The sequence below is a fragment of the Acyrthosiphon pisum genome, chromosome A3 (genome assembly GCF_005508785.2).
Source record: "Acyrthosiphon pisum isolate AL4f chromosome A3, pea_aphid_22Mar2018_4r6ur, whole genome shotgun sequence".
Lineage (NCBI taxonomy): Eukaryota > Metazoa > Arthropoda > Insecta > Hemiptera > Aphididae > Acyrthosiphon > Acyrthosiphon pisum.
This window is the reverse complement of record NC_042496.1, coordinates 10,362,188-10,389,213: the sequence shown is the minus strand read 5'-3', so window position 1 is coordinate 10,389,213 and position 27,026 is coordinate 10,362,188. Positions and strand designations below refer to the sequence as shown.

Here is a 27,026-nt window from a genome sequence, read left to right as displayed (position 1 = left end):
CATATTATCGTGTACAATCAATACGGTTAAACGATTTTTTTAAAAATATTTCAATGCATAAGTTATGTTATAAGCATAGGTGAGTAATAAGCCTTTCAAAGTATACATTTTAAGTTTATTTTACCTATTTTTCATATCATTATTTAAATCAAATTAAAAATTTCAATCAAATATTCCAATACAATTTTCCTTCCAACAAACACAAACATTTTTTTATAAGAAGGTCAATAATGTTAAGAGCTTATAACTAGAACTGTCAATAATTATACCACAGTCATTTAATTCTACTCTCATAAGTCAATAAAAGCATATTACAAATCTGAATCATAATTTTACAATTTATATTAAATAAATACACTTCTTTAATATTTAGTTCCTATATGAACTTTATACTGCGAAAATAAATTTTACTCGATCAATAAAAATAGGTACCTAATGATTAAATTATGTGCAGACTGAGTTTCTTTGTATGATAGAATTTTAAGTTTTAAGTATATTAAACTATGACATTTTAATACAAGGTTACATAAGAATCACATTATCATATTATATTTACCCCAATATCCAATAGGCGTCGAAGACCTTATTTCATGAATTCTTTTTACATGCAATTAACATTTTGAAAACGTCCATTAGGTATTAGGTATATTAGTCCATTAAATAATACAATCTTGAGACATTTTTAATTTTTTACCATTTATAGTAGCCTTATAAATATATGCCCATTATTATACGTTTCCGTTCTGCCATTTGCATTACTGTAGTAGACTATAATATTTTAATGTTGAGTTATACGGCGTAGTTCCTCGATTTTGCATTCGATGCAACAGTGTATTATATTTAGCTAATTGAATATGGAATTTGTATACAATATCTAATACAATGATGAATTGATATAATTAAAGTGAACCTGGTGGGTAGAGAACAATGCACGCACATCCATTGTTTTTATATCGAATAGCTAAGAAAAAAAAATCATGTATGAAAAAAATATAGTAACTACTTATTGTAAGAGTTGTATATACTCAGTGAACATACAATATTTTTGTGTAGGTATATCGATATACTATAATATTATAGTTGCTATTATGGAGGTATTTCAAAGTATTCTTATACCTTAACTATAGTCTATATTTATAATTGTATTTCTAACGAATTAATATTATAATTCTGCATAGACTAAATATTGTTATTCATTACAATACGTTAATACATATTTTATTTTGTTTTATAAAGTATACATAGAAATAGTAATCATTGAAATATACAAAAAAAGCGAATGGGTCTTACAATTATAATATTTACCAACGTATTTAACTTTACAGGGTTTAGACTAAATTATACAAATTGTTATATAGACTAAATTTGAAACGAAGTTCCAGTGAAGTGAAATTTTGATTTTAATATACTATAATATTTATTAATACGAAAGTAAAATAGTTTTTATAATTTTATAAGATATAACTCATAAAAGACCAACCACAATCGTAGAAAAATATATTTTTTAAATAATTTCATTGAAATCTTTACGAGTATAAAGTTTATGATATGAAACTTTCTTTTATTAACAGTTCGAACGTTTGATATATATTTTGAACACGTCTGTTAGATTTGATAAATTATAGTAACTGTTAAAACTTCAAACAAAATATTTGCACACTAAACAGCCCGATCAAAAATCGATAAATTAATAATGCTTAATATGCAATAATAATGATCGATCTAGAGATGATCCGTTATCCAATAATCTGCCGACGACTGGAAACGTATAGCTATACCTATATACATATTATCAATCATTAATCGTACGGCAGTATGGCACGAGGACGTATATAAATCATAAATATATCGTCGCGTGTCCGATATGTACGTCCAAAAGATTTTTTTATTTAATTTTATCATTAGATTATATACAGATATACAGATATACATATATATATACACATTACTTATAATATACAATATATATCACCTTGGGTACATATACCGACCAATGTAGGTTGCGATTTTTCACCGATCGTGTTCTGGTCCCGCCCATACGAACCGGTTGCATCTTCGGGGTGAGAGGGGAGCCTGGTGCACCAGGCCTAAGTCCATGTGCAGCTTTTCGCACACGTTCAGTACACACGAACCGTGTCCGTCCGCTGTCGATTTACACACATTCGGGTAGATGCGGTCCAATGAAGATGACGACGAGGAAGGCGATGACAACAAAAACAATAACAAACAAAGTCGACGGGGTGCGCGTATAATAATAATATATCCTGTAGTGTTGTGTGCAATAAATTCGTGTCCGTTATTAAAAGTCGGTAATGATTAATGTATACCTATATCGGCACGATATATAAAATTTTAATATTGGTCTGTAGTCATTTACGGCGCCCGTCATCACCGAGAGCCGTGCGAGGAGGATTAAGTGCGCTGCAAAGGACCCGAGGTGAGTCCGCGGGCGTTCAAGTCTCTAGAATATAAATATTATTAATTTCTTATTCTATATATTATTTATTATATTATATTTTATACATATTATTTTACGACATTATGTGCCACGTACGTTTCGCTAAAGTTCGCGTGTTGCGTTCACAAACCCAAACATCGTTAAAACCCACCACAACAATGGCGACCTCGTTAAACCAAAAATTCCTATAATTTTAATGGATATAAACTCCATTTTTCAAACGGCCATAAAAAAATACTTTACAAAAATATATACCTATAATATACACGTGCGAAATCATACTCGTTTTTGTTCACATAGTAATAAACTTGTAGGTGTATACGCATTGCATTATACAGTATAGTGTATACACTCCCTATAATATTAATTGACTTCAGAATAATAATAACGGGAGAAATATTTTGTTTGATTTGAAACGTTGGCATTTTTGTATAAGAAATTCCGTACAAGAAGAACATTATTTTATTAAAGCGTAACCAAACGCGTGGTATAAAGAAAAATCTTTAAATAAATCTTCAGTATTCAGTTTACTCGGACTAGTTACAACTATATAGCTGAATTGATCACACCACATATTTCAATAACAATAATCGTCTAATTATTAGATGCGTGAACTATAATGAGTATAGATGCTTTGACCGCTCTGGTTTTCTAGACCCGACGGCGATTAATGATATTGAACCGAACGGATCACACAACTATTATACAATTATTATTATTAAAACATGTCCGAAAATTATATTTTAACAACCATCTTTCTATTCTAAACGTATTTTAATTATATATTATAATTTGATAAATGCTGTTTTAACGAAGTGCTTAATAATTATCGTTGAAATATTGTTAAGTGTGTTTAAATAGTGTTTGTGTTTAAAACAAACTTACACATGATGTGGTTCACGGCGTAGCGTTTAAATCTCCATACAGGTTTTATTGACCACAATATAAGTATACGCGCGTCTTAATAATATATACTGCAACCGTAAATTTGGTATTATGCATATTTAGAATAAATTCTATGTAGTGAAAAATACATTATTACCAAGTCATATACCTAGTGGGGTTAAGTGCGTAACTTATGATTTATGTGTGGTATAACTCTGATCGATTTACTATCGATTTATTATCTATACTCTTTAGTAATTGTAACTTTCAACGTGATACATTATAGGAGTTTTAATAAATTTTTTTTTTACTAAATAATGTAATAAGAGATGACTAACTCAGCTTTGTCCTGGATAAAAAAAAAACATTCACTCATTTGGTCGCAAGAATTTTATTTCTCCTTTAAAACCAACGGTATAACACATAAATCAGTACATTTAAATGTGATTTGAAATTTTAATAAACTGCATAAAGTGAATATACAAGCAAATATAGTGTTCAGATATAGCCAGGCTATAAACGCTGGTTATTTCAGTCCGGAGTACAAACGCATACGTCGATGTTATATATATTTGGCATTAGTAGGTAGGCAATGGTTCATTTATTTATTTTTATAAATGATATAATGTAGATATTGCTATTTGCTTTCTAAATAAAATATGTCTACAGTGCACATCAGTTTATTCTATTTTTCTTAGACTTGAGTTTCAGGGTGTCATACTCGAACGACACCCTGCTGCTATGATAATTACTCGAGAAATGTATCACAATATTATAAAAAAACGACCTAGGGTGTGGTCAGGACTTAGGACCGAGATTTTATGCAGCTGTAGAGTGTAGGTTGTCCGCTGTAGGGCACTGACCAATACATTGTTTGCGGTGGCTAGACAAAGCGTTTACATAATAGGCAATAATGTACACTGTACACAACTGCAAACCGTTATTGGTATTTATTCAAACGGAGTTTCATTTGACTAACAAACCCATTCAAAACGTTCTTCCTACACGAGAGCATAAACACATCGAACTCGACCGTAGTCGTATACAAATTATAGCACACGTTGCAACTTGCAGTGTGTGTGTAAATATTATTATCATATTATACACAGTGGCCCCCGCTTGAATGAACCATAAACCAGTTTACACGATGACGTTATTTGAAAAAATAAACTACACATAAAGTACGTCACAAAATTAAATGTTTATTTTATACAAAATAAGTATCCACTGTAGCACACGTCGAGCCTATAATAGAAAGGCGATTTTCTTCTTTTACCAATTTCGTGCGGCATAGTTCACTATTTGGCTGCGATTAAGGTGAATACGGTTAACCGTATGTGTATGTAAATTTTGCCACAACATCTCGTGGACACGATCGCCGCAGTCAGCCGGTTCATATAGTGTTATATATTATTATACACGTTATTATACCGGGTGACTTTTTTTTTATACAGATTCAAATATTAACAGTCGTGTTTTTAATTTTTAGAACTATTATAATGTTATTATCATGCGACGAAAAAATAAGCTCATAACCTGTGTTATCCAAACATAAAATCGAAAAACTGATACTATAGGTACTATACTTTAATTGTCTATTAAACATATTACTATAATAGTCAAATGATAGTTTTTATAATAATAGATTTTTGAACTTTGGGTACAATATTTCGATGTGCATTTGTCTGTTTCAGACTTGATATATATTATTATATTTTTGTCTAGCAAATAGTTTAATAACTGTAATTAATAATTACATAAGATATTAGGTGTATATAGGACTACAAACAGATTAATTAGGTATACTTCATTATATTCCATCATCCAACATTTTAAATACCTATAATTAATATAGAATTAAATCAGATATAAGATTTAGACACGAAGTCCTAGGTAATAGCATAATATAATATTATCAAAATTTTACAAAAAAAAATCTTAATGAGAAATTTAAGTATAAATACTAATTATAGATTGCTATTAAAAAATCGAAAGTTGCTACAGTTCTAATCAATTGAGGGTATAGTGTGGGGGATACAATTTATCGTGAAAAGCAATAATTAAAAGTAAAAAAAAAAAAAAATTAAAATTAATGTTATTTCCGTACTATGCGCGTACATAGTACGGACTATGTCTGGCCAGGTTTTAAAATAATCACCCTGTATAATATACACGATCAAGGCAAGTCAACATCATGAGTGAAACACCGGCTCTGGTGTCGGAGAGCTTGATGCGTGGTTCGAGGGGGGGGGAGTGGAGGTATCGTCGTGGGAATACGTGACAGGGGAAAGTACACACGATCTAGTGAAGTTTTTAGATTTATTTTTATTTTTTTATGCCCATATGAATTCCCACATCTGGGAAGAAGCGAATGACGACCAACTACGCCGGATAGGGGAAAATCCGCATCGGCAACCGGTTCAGACACGACGACGACGACAACGACGAGTATAATACGCGAAACGAGTGTCGCAAGGTTTCCCTCGTTCGGCTCGTAATAATAATATAGTCATGATGTCGTATAATATTGGAACGCGAGCGCGCCGTGCAAAAAATATTATATTTTTATACTCTTTAGACGTGAAATCATCGTGGGGCAACGACCATATACATAATGTTCAGATATACCTATATCTCGAAAATCAAACGTTGCGTCTATCATTGCAACAGCATAATATTATAGTATAAAAAATGATAAGAAAAATGTGCCTGGCTCACTTATTAAATTTGTGATCGTGTGGCGAAGTATATATTATAAAAACAAAAAACAGTATTAACAGGATGAATCATCAAGCATGCTCACCCCCAGGTTTCCCTTCAAAAATGAATTGAATTTAATGGTACCTTAACATCTAAGTGTTATCAATATGGTTCTTAACTGTACTTGAATGTTCTAAGAATCAGAATTTGAATTAAATGGGGGTGAGAAAATGAGGGTGAGCATGGTTGGTAAATCACTCCGAGTGATGGGATATCAAAGAGGTACTAAGGAGTTAACGAAATAGATCTACGCGTATGAACTTGGACAAAATAATAATAATTTAACGCACACTCGAAAATCGCTGTAGTTAGAAACGCATCAAAATTAAAACCAGTGGGAATAAAAATAATATGATAATCAAGTAAAATCAAGAAAAGTCACGTACCTATAAGTGATAATAGTAATAATAATATTGTAAGAAAAAGTCATTGTAACAATATACACTATATTACTATATTATCAGGTATACACTATATTATACGGTCCGTTGCTTTTAACAGTTTATACAAATACCTATAATATTGTAGTGTATAACATAGTGTAAATATTTGATAACGGACGCCTCTAAATCAAATATTTGTGTACGCACCTAATATTATTGTTATAGTACATATTTTAATACTATACGCATATTGCATAGGTAACTATAATAGTACCTAATGGCTAATATAGTATAACACTATACCTGTTTGCAGTACGTGGTTAATCTGTTCCGGAGTTTCTTCGGGCATTAAACATAGGTACCTAACATTTTTTTTTATCAATTTTGCACCCAAAGCAGGATAAGAGAATGAGAGCCTATCGAAGACCTATACAGGGCCTTTTCATTCCTTTTAAAAATATTGTTACTTTTTAAATACTAATTCATTTAACACCCAGCGATTGGTTTTGGGAGGCCCTGAGTGAAGTTATTCCGTAAGACCCTGATATAATATGACGATAATATACAATTATAATCTTAGAAGTCCTCGTGAGTTGTGAAATAGGCAAATCCGAGTCCAATTGGAACGCGTTTTTATAGTATACCAAATCATTACAGATTATGAGCCATATGACTGTCGTATAAAACAATATATTAATAGTGATATAAATTATTATTTTCATTACCTAATATAAGTCTATGAAGCAAATGAGCTGAGACATAAAAAAAATGTAATGATTATATAATAACACCTTCACGACAAAGAAGGTGTGTCTTTTTTAAAACACTGTGTGTGTGTATAATGTGGTTTTATTGAATGTAATTATTATTGACACTAATTTTATTGTTTTACTTTGGGTTTCCGATATTGCCCATACAATACATAACATATTATAATATATGAGTTTAATTTATTTCTTCTCTCATCTCTCGTTTTCGTGGTGATTTAAATAAAAGGCACTTACTGGTAAAGTATATTACGAAGTTCACCCTAAGATATTCTGTGGTAGTTCAGCTTGTGAGTCATAATGTAAAAATAAGTTATAATAAACGAATCTGAAATCGGTATACTTGCACTTCTCTCTGAACTTCTGCGTGCTTGTTATCGATAACGTAGTTTGGATATAAATTGTAGTCATGTTTTCAAAACTGGTTAGCCAACCATTGGTTTCATGGATATTTTTCTGAACTATAAGCGTTATAAGTGCCATATACGCGAAGGAGTGAACTGTAACATATATATATGACATGTCGACATGACATGGCGAAGTACAAAAAAAAAAATTTCAACCACATATCAAATATTTGTATGGCATATAATTTATTACTTACGATCTGGGATAAGTGATTTAAATCTGTCGGAGTTTGAATTCATTCGAAATGTAGGTACCATAGTTAAACTAAACTGAATAAATAAATTATAGGAATACAATATTATCCAACCGTTGATTTGCTCGTTATATCTGGATAAAAAAAACCTTTATTAGGTGTCAGGCAATACGTAGAGTAATGCCTGTACAACTTAAAGTGGCTAAGCATCTAACAAAAGAAATTTAAATTTCGAAAAATGGACCAATATGCGAAAAAAAATTACTTATATTTAATAGAACCTGAGTAAATTAGTTTTACATTTTTATCTTTAACACTTTTATGTCTGTATATATTTTTAAACAAGTAGGTAGGTATAATATTATTATATTATTTATAGATTGTAGATGTAGGTATACGTTTATTATTATGTAGACAAATTTCGTAAAAATAACATAAGTAATTATTGATAGTCAACTTAACAGTTAATTTTAATCAATTAACAATTAATAGTATCCTGGACCTATATGCCTTAACCTATACCGGGAAGTAATAATGAACAATTATGAAAAGCCGATATCTTAGTGGATTCTGCAATAACTGCATACACAGTCATTGTATAGTAATTTATATTTCAGTACCTAATCATTTAACTCTGAAAGTTGAAATGTTTGATCGATGTTTTCTACGTGTATAAATTCAACGAGTATAATTTTAAAATAACAACAGATAGGTTATAGGTATATTGTAATATAATATTATTTTGGTGTTGTACATTGTTGATTAGTAATAAGCAATTACTATAAAGTTCGATTTTGATTGCTTTTATAACTTTCTATAGGAAATGGAATTTATAGAAATGAAATTTGTTTCATGACATTCACTTTAAGAATAAAAAAATTTTGTTAATTTAATGATATTTTATTTTTTAGGTTTATATTTAATTCACTAGTCATTTTTATTCAGAATGTTTTAATTTTAAATGCATATTTTTAGTGCTTTTTTAAGATATTCTTATAACAATCATGTAATATGTTAGTCAATTTTTAATTCGATTAAGTAATTACTGTTGAAAGATAGTTTGATTCACAAACCATTAAGTGAATAATATTACTATTAATAGCTATTACGTATACGTGCTTACATATATGAGTAATTATTTTGAACAAATTATGGGTATTAAAATGTATGCTCCCAAATTAAATCCCCACTTACACAGCATACGTTCAACTAGGTAAGTAAGACTCGTTTATCGATTCATATTAGTTAGTGATAGGTACATACAAACATAAATCCGTCATCTCTAAGCATAATTTATAAATCACGTTTCGCAGTCTGCTTTAAAGATAAAATGCAGACAATTAATGATTAAACACCCTATAGAATTTCAATTAAAACAGAATATGACCTATTTTTCATTAATTAATTTTCCTGTATAGTAAAGTGTTTATATGTAAACTTAAACTCGAATTAATTAATATAAACAACTATCGGCAACTACCTTACATAATATGTTAGCAAATTTTAACATTTTTAATATTATATCCAAAATTTAACACGACACACCACCTTTTAAATTGAACACATTGATTTTAAATACAATCGTACGGAATATGCATATGTATAATATTATAAACATTAACATAAAAACATAAATTATTTATTTTTAATAAGTAATTACAATAACTAACATACTACATCAATATTATTGTTAATGCATATTATTTATTTGCATTAATATGAACGTACAAATCGAATGCGACATAAAATTCCGTGTTTAAAATTATAGTTATTATTAAAATATATGTAATGAGTTATGTATATGATTAAAAACTTGCGTGGTTTTGATGTTTACAAAAATAAAACATTAGGTAGAAGCGAAAAATTATTTACATTTATTCAATAGTTTGGAACCTCAAAAAGTATGTTGGTACAAAATTACCATACTGTTATACCAACGTGCAAGATTTTTTTATCTCTATGAATATTTCATGAAGCATGATGGTAATGGAAAAAAAAACATAATTATTATCTAGAGAATCTTAGACCCTCAACTATAAAGTCAAAGTAGATTCTATGGGTATCAAGAACTTTCTGCAATATGAGTATTTCACATCGTTTGTAGGTATATATGATTCAATTTGTATACAGTACGCCACTACCACTTTGGTCCTAGGATAACTTACGAAACAATATTACGTACGTACCTATATTACGCATCAACAAAACTGAATAAATACATTTTTTTTTCAAAATCGAAATGATATATTTTATTTGTATAAACATTTTTTTTTTTAAATTTCTACTCTATTTTTGTTAGTTCTTTTTTGGTTTATTATGTACCTATTTTGAAGTAGAAATCTAAAGTAACTCGTCCAATTTAGTTTGTTCAAACTTTCGATAGGATGACATAACCGATATAGGCACATTTCTGAAATTATAGGATCGTAAACTGTCGCGTACTCACGTACCTACTGAAGTAATATAATTAGGTATCTAACGTCATAGGGAAACCGAAAAATTTAATCGATCAGACCAACACAAATAAAACGGACATAATATCACGTGTGGATTAGCATATTAAGTTGTAGGTCTAAGTTGGGCTGTGAAAAGCCGTGACCGATCGCAAAGACGACGAGGTCGATCGAGAAATGAAACTGTTATTACGCACTTTGACTAGGAAATAGCCAATCGCGACGAAATCAGTTTCCCGTTTTGTTTTTTTTATAAAAAAAACTGTTTTCGAATCAAGTCACTCTTCCAGAAGTTTAGAAAGTTGACCGGTAGAATATGAGGTAAAAATAAACAACTATATGTCTATATGATTGAATTTTTTCTTTTCCCGTTTCGCGTGTATACAGAACTTGTGCGTTTGGTGCGGCGCTGTTGTGTGTTAATTGCATTAACGTGCAACTGATAATAGCACTATTGGACCGGTTTTTCGAGCAAACGGTTCGCGTGTGTCCCATAACAAGTAATCGTAAAAAGAAAGATATATTCCATTTTAATATTATTACATACCAATACGCATAATAATATGTAATGTTATATGCCGACTGCAATAAATTAGCAAACATAATATCATTATAATATTGTTATTTGTTGTCGAGTTGAGAGACTTGAGAATTAATTGGGGTTTCTTTGTCGAAAGAACGGTGCATTACATAACAATTTTATAATAATTTTCTATTTGTATGTTCGATAATTTATTATTATAACTCAGTCAGTTGAACTGTTTTGTATAATATACATTTGTAAAATAAAGGGTAATTTTTTTATTTCAGAATTAAATACTTAGAATATTTTGTAAAAAACACTTACTTATAACACATTTGTGGCTATCTACAACACTTTGGAAATATTGCATTTTAAAACACTTATGTTAAACATAATAGTACTATGGTCAGGATGCATGTAAAAATCTTCTATAATGTTTTGAGTTTTTATTATAAATTATAATATGTGATATTTACATAATGTATACCTACGATGCATACATAATAGCTATAAAGTAAACAATATCATAATTTAGCATGATCTGTTTGAATGTTTAAGCTAAATATTAGATAGAATGTAGATATTAATAATGAAGAAAGTAAGTAGTTACGAAAAGGGTGTTTTAATCACCAGCACGATTCGAATGAAATCTCAACCAATGATTTTATTTTATTAATAATACGAAAGGTATAAATGTTAATAAATAATAATGTATTATTGGAAAAGTTTTAAGAATATGATACAGTATATACGCACACATATAGGTTGGTATTCTAGCATAATATATTATTTCATATTTTGTAAGACATACAGCATAAAATAAGCATAAATAAAAGAGAATAGTTATTTAATTTACTAAAATGCTATATTATTAGGTGTGTTTTAAAAAAAATTTAAAATTACTTGTATTTTAATTTCTTATACGAAAATGAGCAAATTACACATTCAAAATAAACCTTAAAATGCCCTGAAGCCATTATTAACATTTAAAAAAACTTAATAGTAAGTGTAATTTTTAAAACTTATAAATTATAGTGCAATAAGTATACAATTATATTTTATAATGCTATAAAAAAATGAAAAAAATTATAAAAAAAATTTTCCTCAATATCCCACAAATAATTTATAATTTAAAAAATGTATTTGGTACACAGGTGGGTACAGGGGAGATGAGTGATTCAATTGGCCATAAAGTAAATTCTATGTAATATGCATGCCAAGGTTTTATAAAAATTGAAATATTTCAATACTATATACACTACGTGAAATTTTCAATCACTTCTTGCATATGGATGAGGTCATTATACGATTAAAAAATATGAAAGTTACACCTCCAATGTTTGTATTTATTATAATATTGTTCGATATTTTGTTTGAAAAAACATCCTTAATCGATACACAAATACGCATGTATCCTTCGAGAAAAACACTCGAACTAGTAATGGGAACGAAATAGATAGGTATATAATTAAATCACAGTGGAATAGTATCAAAAAATGTATGTATACTATTTAAATGAGAAACAAATTTTAATAAATTATTCTAACAGTAATTAATATCTAATTTTTACATACCTACACTCTTGGTGCGAGGTTAATTTTTTTTTATAGAACTAATTATGTAGGTATAGCCAATTATTTATGATAATTATGTTATAATGAAATTAAGTTTACCAATTACGCAAGCATTTACTATTTCTAGGCACTATAAATACTAATTGAGTATTACGTAAGTACCTATACCTATACCTAAGTATTAAACCACCAAATATTTATTGGTTAAGCCATGATATGAAAGAAGCGACATTTATATACCTACCACGTTGTGAAATATTATGCATCGACATATTTAGTAGACACGTCTCCATTTTTCAAAATATCTAGAACAAATTAATTTAGGTGTCTTATTATAACCTAAAATTAATTAATATACAACATACAAAATAACGATCTTTGGTAAATTAAAGTGAATCAATCAGTGGTTTTGTAATTCCTGTCTCAGTAAATTATAAAACTAGTAAGTACTTAACATGAACATTAATTTCTAATGTATTTTTCATCATCTTACGAAAAACTTAAATAACTCTAAACAATTTGTTTTATTTAATGCTTTGACATAATTTTATATAATCATATCTTATTTACTTATAATTTGTAACATATTCATTATTAAATCAATTAATTCATATTTGTAATATTACTAACGGGCTCTGTCCTGATCACTTCTTTTAACAACCCCCCTGTGGGCTTCGCTTCCTGTCAAACATCGATTTTTTTCTTTGATATCACCATCTTTTTACTACCTAGGTCTATTACTGCCAATTCAGCAAACGTTGGTTAGTTAAAAAATCTAGGATTATCCGTATTACGGTTATAAAAATTCAAGAATACCTCTCTATCAGTATTATCTTTATTCACTTTGTAACAAACCCTCGCCAAGATAATTATTTGATAAAACTTTTTTGTATAGTAAAAAGATATTTGTTAGTAATGTTATGTGGTAATTTTTAACTAAGCAAGAGAATAATATTCCATGTGAAATTATTTATTTGAGACCATATTATAAATATTTACCTACATACCGGAAAATGGTAAACTTTGGTAGGATGTTCTTTATTGCCGAGATTAGGGAATCAACTTCACATTCTGTTGTGATATTTTTAATTTATATAAACAGTATAAGTGATATTTATGTTGCCTGAATTATTGCTTCTTAATATTTTCCCAGGTAAAAGATTGTTTTTAATTTTTTTATAATTAAAAAATAATATAATATGAATTTCTTCATGTAACAGAAAAACTATTATACGAACCGTCGAATAAGGTATTTTTTTTTTACTATTAACTTTTAACACAAGCTGAAACAACGTTATTTAATAAAGGCTTTAGTACCTACTAGGTACACTACATTAGTTCAAGTCTCAATAATTTTTGTATTTTAGGCGCTGGTTAATTTATTTAAAATATCCAGTATATTATAACTGTAGAGTGTAGATCAATTAACCTATCAATTAAATAATTTAAAATATTTTACAGTATTTTAAGTATATACCTAGTACATATTATGATATTTTTATTGTGTTTATTATTTTTAAGATATTTTTTTATTTTTATATTATACAGAATACCAATTAAATAAAAATGTTTTTTCAAATATGTTCAGAATCCCAAAACATATATTTCAGCCAATGAACTGTATCAATATTTTAAAACATGTTTGGACTATTATATATACGAACATACAGTATACCAATACTGTTCATAAAATAATATGTGATTCTAATACAAAACCAAATAATATAACACGCGATTATTTCCTATTTATCGGTATTTAAAATTAATATAAGTATAAAATATTAAAATATCATTATATTAGGAATATAATTATAATAATGTTCATTTTAAAATGTATTATATCCAAATATTATGAAAACAATTATTATTAAGGCATTGAATTATTGACTATTTTATTTAGCACTCACATTTTCTATGATTTTCTATCATTCCAGTGAATATACTTATCAAATAATTTACAGGCATGTTATATTTTTATTGACAAGCAATTATGTCGAACTTTTGGTTTCCCGTTTGGTTTACATTTCAAAGCTCATTGGGAATTATAATAAAAAAAATATCGCAGCAATAATACAGCATTGATTCAAAGACATCTAATGGCATTTTACAAGAGATGGCAGCACATTATAATTGCCACTACAGGCTAAAATCAGCGTTCGGATTTCGCATTTACCGATCGTTTGCGCGCTCAACATTTAATTACAGTGATAAATTAAAAATTGTCTCTTACTCCCCCGGGTTCGAATCCTCTCGAATCCATCCGTTTTCATAATATTATAATATAAAAATACTATTATTACCTATTATATACGTCAATGCGTACTTCGTCATTCTCTGTCGCTATTATAGTACTCCCGAAACTCACGAACGCCTCCACGAATGCTCTTCTCTGAATGACATTTAAAAATTATCTTTATTCTTTATTCTACTGCATAATAATAGGCATCGCGGAATACCTATTACGTAATTAAACGACTTGTTAAAAATCGATCGAAACATTATTATTTCGTTTAAATGTAATGCTATATTTTTATTTCTCCAAAAACACATTGTGTCAGCATTTATTCTCTCGCTGTTGTCCACTGTACCCATTCGGCAGAGCACAAACAACGTCGGTGTTTAAATAACTCGTCTTTAATTAAAATCTCTCAGATGATATCGTACCTTTTCTTTTGGTTAGTATTTACATTATTCGACATACAAAATATTTTCCTCTCTTAATCTACGAATTTAAATTAAATTTTCTGTCGTATTATATTGTCAAAGCACAAACACAATATTTTTATTACTCGTATGCTAAATACATAAAATTACAATACCTAATATATGGATATAATATATCCGTAGCATATTATGCCTATATTATGACTATAGTCGTGTTATCTATAATTAAAGAGACAACTATACGAATACTATATTATATACGTGCCCTTGTTCTCGCTATGAATAGTCGACATTTAATACGCTCGTACACTTACTATCGTAACTCATATTTTACTGACTCATGATAATTTAGGTGTATACTACTATGTATACTGTACCAATAGTATATAATTTAATCGTGGTTACATGGTAATTTATATTCATTCTTAGTGATGCCGACTAAGGGTTACCTCGTACCTACGAATTATGTGTTATACATTTGAACATCACATATATTATTTTCTTAAAATATCAGGTTTTTAACATAAGTTACACTAAGTGCATCCATATTTTTGTTCAAAAACATCAATCAGACACGTACCTAACAATTTCGTCTGTATAGCTTTTAGCGTCAAATTTAAATACATACCAATTATGTAAGCAAATATAAAACTTAATTATCCTATTAGACCAATCATAAAAAAAATCATAATTTCAGACATTCATTTGACTCATGGCTAAATTAATTAATTGATCATTATTCATTAATAAAATTTGATAATATTAAATTGGTTTACATGCTCATAAATACCATTTTATTACAGTTAGGTATATCAAACAAAAAATATAGGTAATGATGACAAACGATATGATAATTTATTTTCCTTACCAAAACTGTGGGTGTTTAATTTTATCAAATTTAAAATTCTTTCATTATTAAGATTTAGATTTAGTAAACTATTTTGCATTTGAAGTTACCAATACATTTATTTTTTTTACATGAAGTTCTAATCTTTATTGCTACGCTTAATGTCTCTGTTCAATACAACTAGTAATAAACTGTTCTATATCTGCAAAAAAATGAATGTAGTACCTACCAATTAATTTTAATGACAATAATTAATTTTAATTTTAATTATTTATCTGTGTTATTTACATATTATAACTCTTATATTTAATTTAATTTTTCCAGATGGGAGACGCCAAGTATGATAATCATGAAAATAGACTGATGTTCAGTTTACAACAAATGATGAACTCTGAACATTTCGCAGACGTTGTTATATGCTGCGCTGACGGATACAAATTAAGAGCCCACAAAGTCGTACTAGCGTACTGCAGTTCGTATTTGCAAGTAAGTTAAAAACTACTGAGGTAGTCGATTTAGTTATTTATTTTTTTATAATCATTAGTGTACATAACACCGACCTTTTGTATAGTGCCAATGCTAAATGTACACCTATACCTATATACCTACCAATTTTTATCGACGAGGTCATATGGTGTAAAGTCGACTCTATTTTTTAGTCAGAAACGGTTTTGATTTTCACTAGAGTGGACTGATATACAATTGAGCTTACTGATCACAAACATAGAAATTAAAATATTGTAAGGTTATCGCTGTAACGATTAACGGTTGTGTACACGTGTGTAAAAATCTATACGATATTACAATATATTATTATTTAATAACACCGTACTTAGAGATAAGATCGTGTATCGATGTGTATACATAGTACTATTATTATTAACAACTACAATTACCAAAGAAATTTAATTAACCGCAAAATATAATATTCACAATGTATGTAGGTACTATATAGTAACATTTCGTAAGTCATTGAATCTAATCAACGTAGATATACGACGTCAAGCCACGAACTTGAAGCCGTTACCGCAGAACAACTGATACTACCAATACTGATAATAATCCTATTATTGTGCGTTCGAATTTAATCAGAGCTCCGCGGGATCGATTGAAGTATTTTTTCTCGTTTTTTTGTTCGTGCGTCAAACGAACAGTGGACTCGTATACGTTTACTTACTCACTCGATCACATCAGACATGTGAAAATGCATATAATAAAACACCAGTTAAATTAATTATAATATACGACAAAATGTATTATTAATATACCACGCGTGTATGTTTGTATTGTAATATATAGTATATAGTATGTACCTACCGACCGTAATCTCAAAACCGTATTCGATGCTGTCGGTTGTCGATGTTTTCCTGTCAGATTGTCGGTCACCAGACTGGTCGAGAACCACCATTGGATTAACCCCCCATATAGGTACCTATTCTTCACGATTCGCCATCGCTTAATAATATACGTCATAAACTCATAACATAGGTAGCATATTATTATATACCTACATACATGTGTCCGTGCCGTGCTTGTCGGATAATACGAGGCCGCGGCACGTGTGTCGCGAGTTTATAGGTCATTTTCCAAGTCAACCGTGGACTTAGATTTATATTCTGAACCCATAATACTGTGCGCGTTATCACCTCCAACGAAAGGCGCTGCAGCGGAGAAATGTAAACAAGCGAGGATTTCGTGAAAAAAAATTAGAAGAACGATTTCACCACACAGAGCTGTGTATTATAATTAATCGGCAATCGCGCACGCGTATCATCCCACTCCTCTCACACCCCACCCCGCTGCCACATTCTCTTTTAAAGCACCGGAGATGAATCCTATGTAAATACACGCGGACGCGGTAGATTAAACGGAAAAATAACCATATAGACCGCGAGACCAAACCCACGTTTGCCCAATCTATACGATATGAGGCGTGTATTATAAATTACAATATATACTATAATATCAATATTATATTATATTATTACCTAGTTGTTAATGTAGGTACGTACCTACCGTCATAATATATATCTCTACAAAATCCATCCACAGGCTATCGGTCGGTGCCCATGACCCGACAACGCTAATATCATGTTCTAATATTCTATTAATATAATAATATACCATTCTATCATTAACGTAAATTTTTGTCATGTTTCCGTGGCAGACGCTGTTTCTCAGCCATCCTGGACCAGAGGACAGCGTCACGATCATCCTGCAGGACGTCGGGCACGAGGACGTGAGTCGCGTCCTGGAGTTCGTGTACACGGGCGCTGCCGTCGTCCCAGGACACAAAATGGACGGTTTTGTGACGGCTGCAGGTGCGCTGGGAATCGGTCCATTGCTAGACCCGCGACGACACTTGGAAATGTCCACGGTCCAGCCACAGGCTCCTCGCCATCCGTGCTCTCCACCAACAGTCATGTATGATCCGACGCCCCTGACGACGACGCCACCGCAACAGCAGCATCCTTATTGCAGGGTCCGTCAGCCACCCAGGACCACGGGTATCCTTACGCCTTCACCGTGGGCACAGAATTCCCGGCCGCCGTGTGCCACTCCCAGGTACTCGGCTCCAAAGACCGTGCAACCTGACCCCATAGCAATACCGGTGCACCCGCTGACCGCGACATCAATTCAGGTTAGTCGTAATTACGTATGTCATTTCCGGACATTTCATAATACCGCTGCTTGAAAATATAGTTATTACCGATATCAAACTCTTGCTTATTTGAATAGTTATCTAATATGCTATTTTGTTTTCATATTATCAGTTAATTTTGAATTTTCTTTTAAAATGTTAGACATATATGTACGAAATTCAGTGTTTATAATAATAATAATTTTTTATTTCGCAAATAAGAATACAATACATTTTATATTATTAATATCATATTGGTAATTACAGTTACATTTTAACAACTGATTATTAATTTTCGTCCACCGACCAAAAAAGTACCTAGCTAATTTAACTATAAAATGATAATTAATTTTTTTTTTTAAATGTATATTTTTAAGTAGGTACCGTAAAATTCATAGCTTTTCAATTAATAAAACGTAAACTATAAACAGCCAAATAACACATGATTACCAAAATTCCATAGTTGTGAAATTATAAATTTCATGCATAATTTATTATTAATGTTAAATTATTCCTAAATAAAAACAGAATTTAGAAGTTCAAAACCTCTCGACATTTCGGTCTCTATACGATATTTATTTTCAATATGAACTACGAAGAGATAAATTGAATAAGTAGATACCTAATCATGTGTATATGGTGTGTGCGTGTGGTATAAAGGAATGAAAATAAACGATAAATAAAAAAACAGTTCTTAAAATTTACGAATTCGTTTGGCGGAGTATCTAAATACGACAGTACAGTACAGTGAAAAAACATTTTGTTTGATATCATTAATCAAATGTAAAAGTTCTAGCAACAAAAAAATTGAACAGGATACATTTGCCATAATATTTCTCACGGAGTTAAACTTTATCTGCTCAATACTTCAAGTTTTTTAAGCTGGAACTTTTTTTAAATTTAGTATGCGGTTTTATAGTTTGAACGAAATAATAAAAACATAATTTCACCCTGTTTCTGCCTTGTTTAGTTATATCTACTAATATTTAAAACTATAATAATGTGTAAACTATGGTATGTATATATTAGTATGTATGTATTAATAAGGTATACGAATTATATTATAATGATTATAATGAAATCTAGTTGTGTTAAGTATAATGATAAATTTATCTGTCATCATGATAATAAAATAAAATTTAAAAAAAAGCCATATTGATTTATGGTGTCGTTAAACCTACATACAATTGTTATCTTGTCATCACATTTTAAAGACAAAACTCGTTTAAGGTACTTACCGTGTCATCAGTCATTACATTTTATAATATTTACAACATAAGATAATATTATATGAGAAATATTTGAAATTAATTCACTATTATTAATTATTATTAAGTATATATAAATAATATTATAACCACTCACTTGTCAAGTTTACCATAGTCTCCTTTCGAAGATTCGAGACGTTATCGGCACTAAAAGTTTTTTGGTACCTATTAGTTATTGTAGATTTCGCTTAAATCTCTATAATTTATAGTCTCTATAATATAGTGATTATTACTTGCAACCGGTCGTTATACAGACAGATGTGTGTCTGCAGCCGATAATACTCGATTTTCTATACTGTCTGACGTATATGCTATGTATAAAAAAATTCACATTTAAATTGATGAGTAAGTAGTTTCAACAACGACCAACGACGTACATCTTCACCGCTCACCACGTAGTTCGCCAAACTTACTCAACTGGGGTTAATAATTAATTATTTCATGTAAATCAGAATTTGTCCAGATAAAACGCCAGATAATATCGCCACCTAAGAACCATCATGGCCAATCTCAGTTTTCCCAACTTTTCAGGGTGAACAAAAAACAGTTTTTTTTGTTAGGAATTTTAAATGTTGGTATACCTTTTGACATTAATTAACTCTAAAACGTTTCATCTTATTGTCAATAATAATTATAATATTAGTAAAACTAATTTCATCGAATTATTGGCTGCTGACGGCTCTCTATTATTGCTGGCAGTTCCGATATTTTTAGATTGGCCATGATAACATAACATACCACTGATAACAATCTTAGATAGGCCATGATACCACCTATGATACCACTAATAAAAATTTTAGATAGGCCATGATACCACTAATAACGAACGATATTAGATAGGCCGTGATGACATTTGGAATTTTTACAGCGAACCTAACGGTCAAACATCAAAACTAATCACTTGGTCTCACGTGTCTCGAAAATATGAATCTATTGATATATAAAATGCATATTTGATTTTTTTGAGATTGGCCATGATGGTTCTTAGGTGACGATATGTTATTATCTTGATAACTAACTATTAAGAATAACCACTTTTAAACCAGAGAAGTTCGAAAACATTTTTAATTTAGTTTTTCTCTGTCATATGGATATTATTATGACTATAACTAAAATAAATAATATGTTTCATTAAAAAACTATCAGTTTAATTTAAATGTTTACATCAATTTGTTGAAAAAATTAAAAGTCATAAGGCTATATCTGTTCAGTAAACTATACACAACATGACAATAAATCAACAATAAATTGAAAATGTCATCCCTATAAAGTAAATTACGGAACATAAGTCATCAACATTAATGAAAATTAAATCCTAAAGAAACTGATGGAAAAGTCTTTATCTGATAAAAATATTAACATTTTCAATGTATATTTTATAATTATGTTTTAAACAGTATAAATTATGAAATTTCATAATTTATACAAAATATAAATGAGCGATGGTAAAAACTAAAAATTACATCGACCCATATTTCATCGAACCCGTATCTAAAATTGTTGTGTAAATTGGACAGCCACATGTGGCCATCTAATTATATAAAACATATTATCTGTTTTTTCTGCTATTAAAACGAGTGCAACAACCGATGAATTAAAATCAAAAAACTGTACTTAATACGGCCATGTTTATTATTTAATGTTTGGTTTGGAAAAATATTTACATATTTATGACTCAAATGTAAATTTAGGGCCTCCAGTGATTTATATGTTAACCTATTCAAAATTCTCAAAACAGAAAACACAATTCGAAAATGTTAACTAAACGAGATATATATACGATGTACTACAAACTATATTACATTTCCTGCAGTATTCAACTATCTATGTGCCTCACTGGAATATGTAATATTATTATTTGGACGACAGCCGATTTTGTGAAAATATGTATGGTCTGTTAGAATTTCAAGGGTCGAAAAAGTAATCATTTTTTCATATGATAAATCGACGAACGCGAGATGTTTTAGGAAAATAGTCTTGAACTATACGTGGAAAAAAAATAGTGTAGTAAGAATCCTACAATATTGTAAAATATTTCGGTTTTTCTATTCGACTAAAAATGTGTAATTATAGAAAACTTACGAAACTGTGTAGTACACTTTTAAAAACAAGAAAACTCGTTGATACATTCAGGTTCAAGCTTTTACATATAGTCCAATTAAAAAAACCCCAAAATATAAAGTATATAACATTATAATAATAAAATAGTATTACAATAAGCAAACAAAGTGATAACTATAGGGCAGATATACATATGCTTTTACATATTATTATTGATTGGTCAACAAAATAGATAGTATTTATACTGAACGAAGTAGTAATATAAAAACAACAATTTGTCACTAAAATTTGTCATTAAAAAAACTGATTGGGCAATTTTTCAGCGTATTAAACGAACAAGAAATAGAAAAGAAAACCTACTTGGAGCATATTGTGGTGTTGCCATTCACTAATGTGGGACTGGCCTAGCCGGTTAAAATATTTACCTAGTTTTTTAATTTTTCTCTTATGGCCGGTAGCCGTTGATATTGTTATATAATTTGATATTTACTAATTTATTTTTTTTTTATAAATAACCGTAAATAAGAAACAATGATAGTACGGTTTGTAATGCGTGATTATCGTGGAGAAACGGGCACAACCCGTCAACGGATATTGGCAACGTCGCTTTAAACACATTATGCCGAAAAGTTATATGTTCAATCGTACCTACATCAAGCTTAGGTTTGCAATATAGTTATATTGTACGATTTGAATTTCCCATTATTTGTTTTTAATTACAACGAAATTATAACAACACATCGATTTCGTTAAAAAAAAATTGGTTTGATGTAATTTTTCCTCATGCTCATGAAAACTTTTGAGAAAAATAAAATAAAATCTTTTCATGTTTAACATTTGTATAATAAGTAGGTATACTATATATTATATCTGTATAAATTAAACTAGAATTAAACCTATAACTAATACATAAATCATTAAAATGGATTCCAATGCATTAAGACTATCAACCTTTGTAATTAATTATATTTTCATAGATAGTAATAATTATTATTATTTTTATATTTTATAATTACTACTATAGAGTGACCACTTTATTCAAAATTTAATCTAGACTGAGTCTAGCGTATATGAAGCAATTACTACTATTAATTTATCTGAACTTAATATTATATACAGGGTATCCCATATAAAAAGATTCGTTTATATGATAAATTCATTAATGAGTTAAGTGATAATAACAGTGGTAGGCCTTACCCTAATAACTTATAATATAATATTTATTATATGGAATTAGGTATCTTATCCGCGGTATACGTATAATTAACGAGTTTGGTTCGACGAAAAAAAGAAAATAAGAATTTTCTCTTTTAATACATTTTATTTTTAATATAGAAAAGACGATTTTTTTTTTTTTTTGTGAAGTAAAATAAAATATTTTAATTTCATGTTTAAAAATAAAAAATTACAATAGTACATATATATATAGAGAAATTCTCTTTTTCGGGTCTACCCAGAAAAAAAATGGTAGCATGACCATTGGATAACAAAGTATAACTGTATAAGACATAAAATCTTTAATTTTTAAGCCAGTAGATGTGTAATTTCAAAATTAATACTAAGTTTATATTGTTTTTTTTTTTAAAAATCATTAGGTATACTGGAATATAAATTAATATAGGTACCTACAAAATGAGTGCATTTTGAAAATTCTGCAGTATTAACTGCTTCATTTTTTTAACGCAAACGTAATTATTATAATCATAAAATCATTCAGTTAATATTTAAGAATAGAGTGAAATTTAATATAATTTACGGCTACATTCTATAAACGTACTTTTTAAATATATGTAAATATAATATGGTACAAGCGTGCAATTAACATTTGATAATCGACGTTTGTCCTGTTTAATAAGTGATGTAAAATGCAAATCAATGAGTATAGGTAGGTACCTAACATATTTTGTACGTGTTTTCACGATTATTTATTGTTTTGCGGTTATCAAACCATAAACATTAAAACACACACGCACAACACGGGTGATTTTGCGTAATGCCGCTGCCGAGTTAAATCGAGAGTTGCTTTTAGAAATTTTAGCTCATCCAGTAATGAAAATAATTATTATTGAATTACCCGATTAACAACATAAGTGTACATAATTATATACATTATACGCATCACAGCGTCAACGTGCAAGTGGTATAATATTGTTATACCTACTATATTATATCCTAATACAGCGTTATGCGAATCAATATGTGTGTACGAGATCGGTCTTAAGAGATAGCGCATTAGGAAATAAAAAATTCAAAACTGGCCTTTCTCTCCACGCACTTATCTTCTGACTCCGGTACCATCGTCGTAGGTATATAAATTACCAATGTATGATTGCGTTTAAGATATTTGGATAGACTCCGATCGTGACTGGTCTCCGACGACCGTGGGCGATATCGCATATCTATACGACTTAAACAAAAGCGCGTTGATACTTTCACGGTGTTTATATTTTCATAATTATTATTTTGTTTTTAAATAGGTACATTAAATTAAATACAGCTTGGCTGGAAAAAAAAATTAAAACTATAATATGGAGTGTAGCGTATAGCATAGCGGATAAACACAAATCACGTATCGTATTGACACAGGTGCAAAACTTTTTTTTAACGAAATTCAGATAATACAATCATCGATGTAACGTTAAAGCACTTAAAACAGCTATGATCTTACAACTCTTTTACGTACACTATCACATAAAAACCTGTATGACGTATGTATATTATAACATAATGATGGTATTCGCCATTATATTTCTAGCCCATGAATCATTTCACCCATTTCATGCACATAATTGATACGTTACCGCCTCTACTATTAATCTTGTCAATCTTATATAAACCCTAAAAATTATTTTTAATAATATGTACAGTGTTCTATTGCTTTCTATGTGTTAATTTTAAATAATTCTAAAACCAGTTTTCTTTTTAGGTTACGGAAAAACAAAAAGGACCGCTTCTTATTCCACTATTACCACCAACGCCGCCGGAAGAGCCAACAATTGTTTCGATACCACCGTCACCGTCAACTGACAGTGACAGAGACACGAACCAAAAACTAAAAGTTACCAGCGATGCTAATAATAATGGGATCCCGGAGAAAGACCGAAATTCGAATCAAACAAAAAGTCATGTTTGTCAAGAATGTGGAAAAACTTTTGTAACCAAAGCGTCTCTTAAGGTATATACCACACTCAACTTTTCTTACTAAAAGTAACGTTATAAATGACGATTTAAATCTAAAAACATTCATACTTTCAAATGACTAATAAGCCCGTATTCTTACTAAAAACGATATAATTAAATACCTAAAATATGAGTCACTGGTCCGTCAAACTAATTATTGGCCAAGAAATGAGGTAATCAAGTAATACATTATCTACAGGGACTCAGGGGTCTCAGGAACCTTCAACCTTTTCAGGCAGCAAGCCACCTAATATTTAAAAAAATATCGCTGGCCGCATCTGTAATAAAAACGTGAATTTAATGATTAACATGTATTCATAATACATACTAAGCTTAATATATAAATGTGTTCACGCAGTTCACGGGCCGCAATTAAAGACACGGTTTGAGACCACTTATCTATAGCCAAACACTTCGAACTAAAAAAAATGAAATAGAATTTTTATATTGACGATTGTACCAAGTATCCCAGAGTATCTACATGACGCGTTACCTGAGTAATTTGTTTCCACAGAGTTATCATTATAACGCTTAAAAAATAATTAATATATTTACGTAAGAACATCAAAAAGCCATACCAAAAAAATAAATAATATTCTTTCCGCAGGATAGAATTATTACCCAAATATATCATTTTCCCCAAGTCTACAAATGGCATGTTCAATAAAAATTAAAAATGTACCTATAATCAATCATAATTTTTTCCTAACAAACCCAGTCAACTGAATTTTTAGCAACGAATCCTTGTCACACATACAAAACGTGTTTTCAACCGTTCCTCCCCGTACTAACAACCAACAAACAAACAAAATAGCTAATGGCCTAAGCTTCCGGGCTCAAGTTCAATGAAAAAAAAAAAATAGTTATAACCTGTAACTAATAAATTGTATAATAATAATAAAAAATATACGACTGTGTGACATTCATAATCTATATCGCTTACATCTTGTCGTCGACCGTACAAGCAATTACCTACATGTCTTATAAGGTGTCTTTTCTACCGGTACAGATCCACCAGAGGACCCACACGGGCGAGAAACCGTTTGTGTGCGAGTCGTGCGGCAAGCAGTTCAGCCAACTGCGCAACTACAAGTATCACAGGTCCGTGCACGAGGGCACCAGAGAGTTCTCCGGTAGCTGTCCGGAGTGCGGTAAGCTGTTCAACGACCGCGGATACCTGAGCTCACACATGAAAATCCACCGGAACCGAAAGGAGTACGAGTGCGAGTATTGCACGAAGAGCTTTAACCAGCGGGTGGCGTACAACATGCACGTGCGCATACACACGGGCGAGAAGCCGCACAGTTGTCACCACTGCGGCAAGTCGTTCACCAGGAAAATGTTGCTCAAACAGCACCTACGCATACATACCGGCGAAAAGCCGTTCTCGTGCGCAGTGTGCCACAAGCCGTTCGCCGACAGGTCCAACATGACGCTGCACATGCGCCTGCATTCGGGCGTCAAGCCGTACGCGTGTGCGGTGTGTTCCAAGTCGTTCACCAAGAAGCACCACTTGAAGACGCACATGAACTACCACACGGGCGTCAAGCCGTACTCGTGCGAACAAGTGCGGGCTGAGCTTTAGCCAGAGTAGCAACATGAGGACGCACCTGAAAAAGTGCAGTGCCGTCGCGACACCGCCACCACCGTCCCAGTCGCCACTGAACGCCACAGTGGCGGCACCGACCGCACAGCACGACTGAACGAGTACGACGCGACCGCAAGGTGACGACGTCCCTTGTGTTTCTTCACAAATTGAAACGGTTTTCATCTTACACTTTCCGATTCAGCCTTCTTCCTTTTACTACGCTCGCGACGGATTTGACCACAAACTCCGTCGCTTTGTAGCTATATAAACGTTAGGTTATGTAATTAATATAAATAATTTATGATTTTGTGTAATATAATATAATATATGAATATTATTTTTGTTCTATCGGATCGTTGAGAAACAGACGAAA

The 27,026-nt window shown here is 30.4% G+C and overlaps 1 protein-coding gene across 3 annotated transcripts; it reads left to right on the top strand.

Annotated features, from left to right (window-relative positions):
• Positions 1 to 2,103: 2,103 nt before the first annotated feature.
• On the top strand, positions 2,104 to 27,026 carry LOC100165856 (zinc finger protein OZF). 3 transcript variants are annotated; one of them, XM_003247908.4, is made up of 5 exons: positions 2,104 to 2,437; positions 16,240 to 16,401; positions 18,083 to 18,556; positions 24,812 to 25,060; positions 26,075 to 27,026. In XM_003247908.4, exons 2-5 carry the CDS (start codon positions 16,240 to 16,242, stop codon positions 26,648 to 26,650), a joined length of 1,461 nt encoding a protein of 486 aa, XP_003247956.1. In that variant the 5' UTR covers positions 2,104 to 2,437; the 3' UTR covers positions 26,651 to 27,026. The 3 variants fall into 3 exon arrangements, with proteins under 3 accessions (XP_003247956.1, XP_029347582.1, XP_016663999.1); XM_029491722.1 differs by lacking the exons at positions 2,104 to 2,437; positions 16,240 to 16,401 and adding an exon at positions 17,212 to 17,343; XM_016808510.2 differs by lacking the exons at positions 2,104 to 2,437; positions 16,240 to 16,401 and adding an exon at positions 17,393 to 17,919.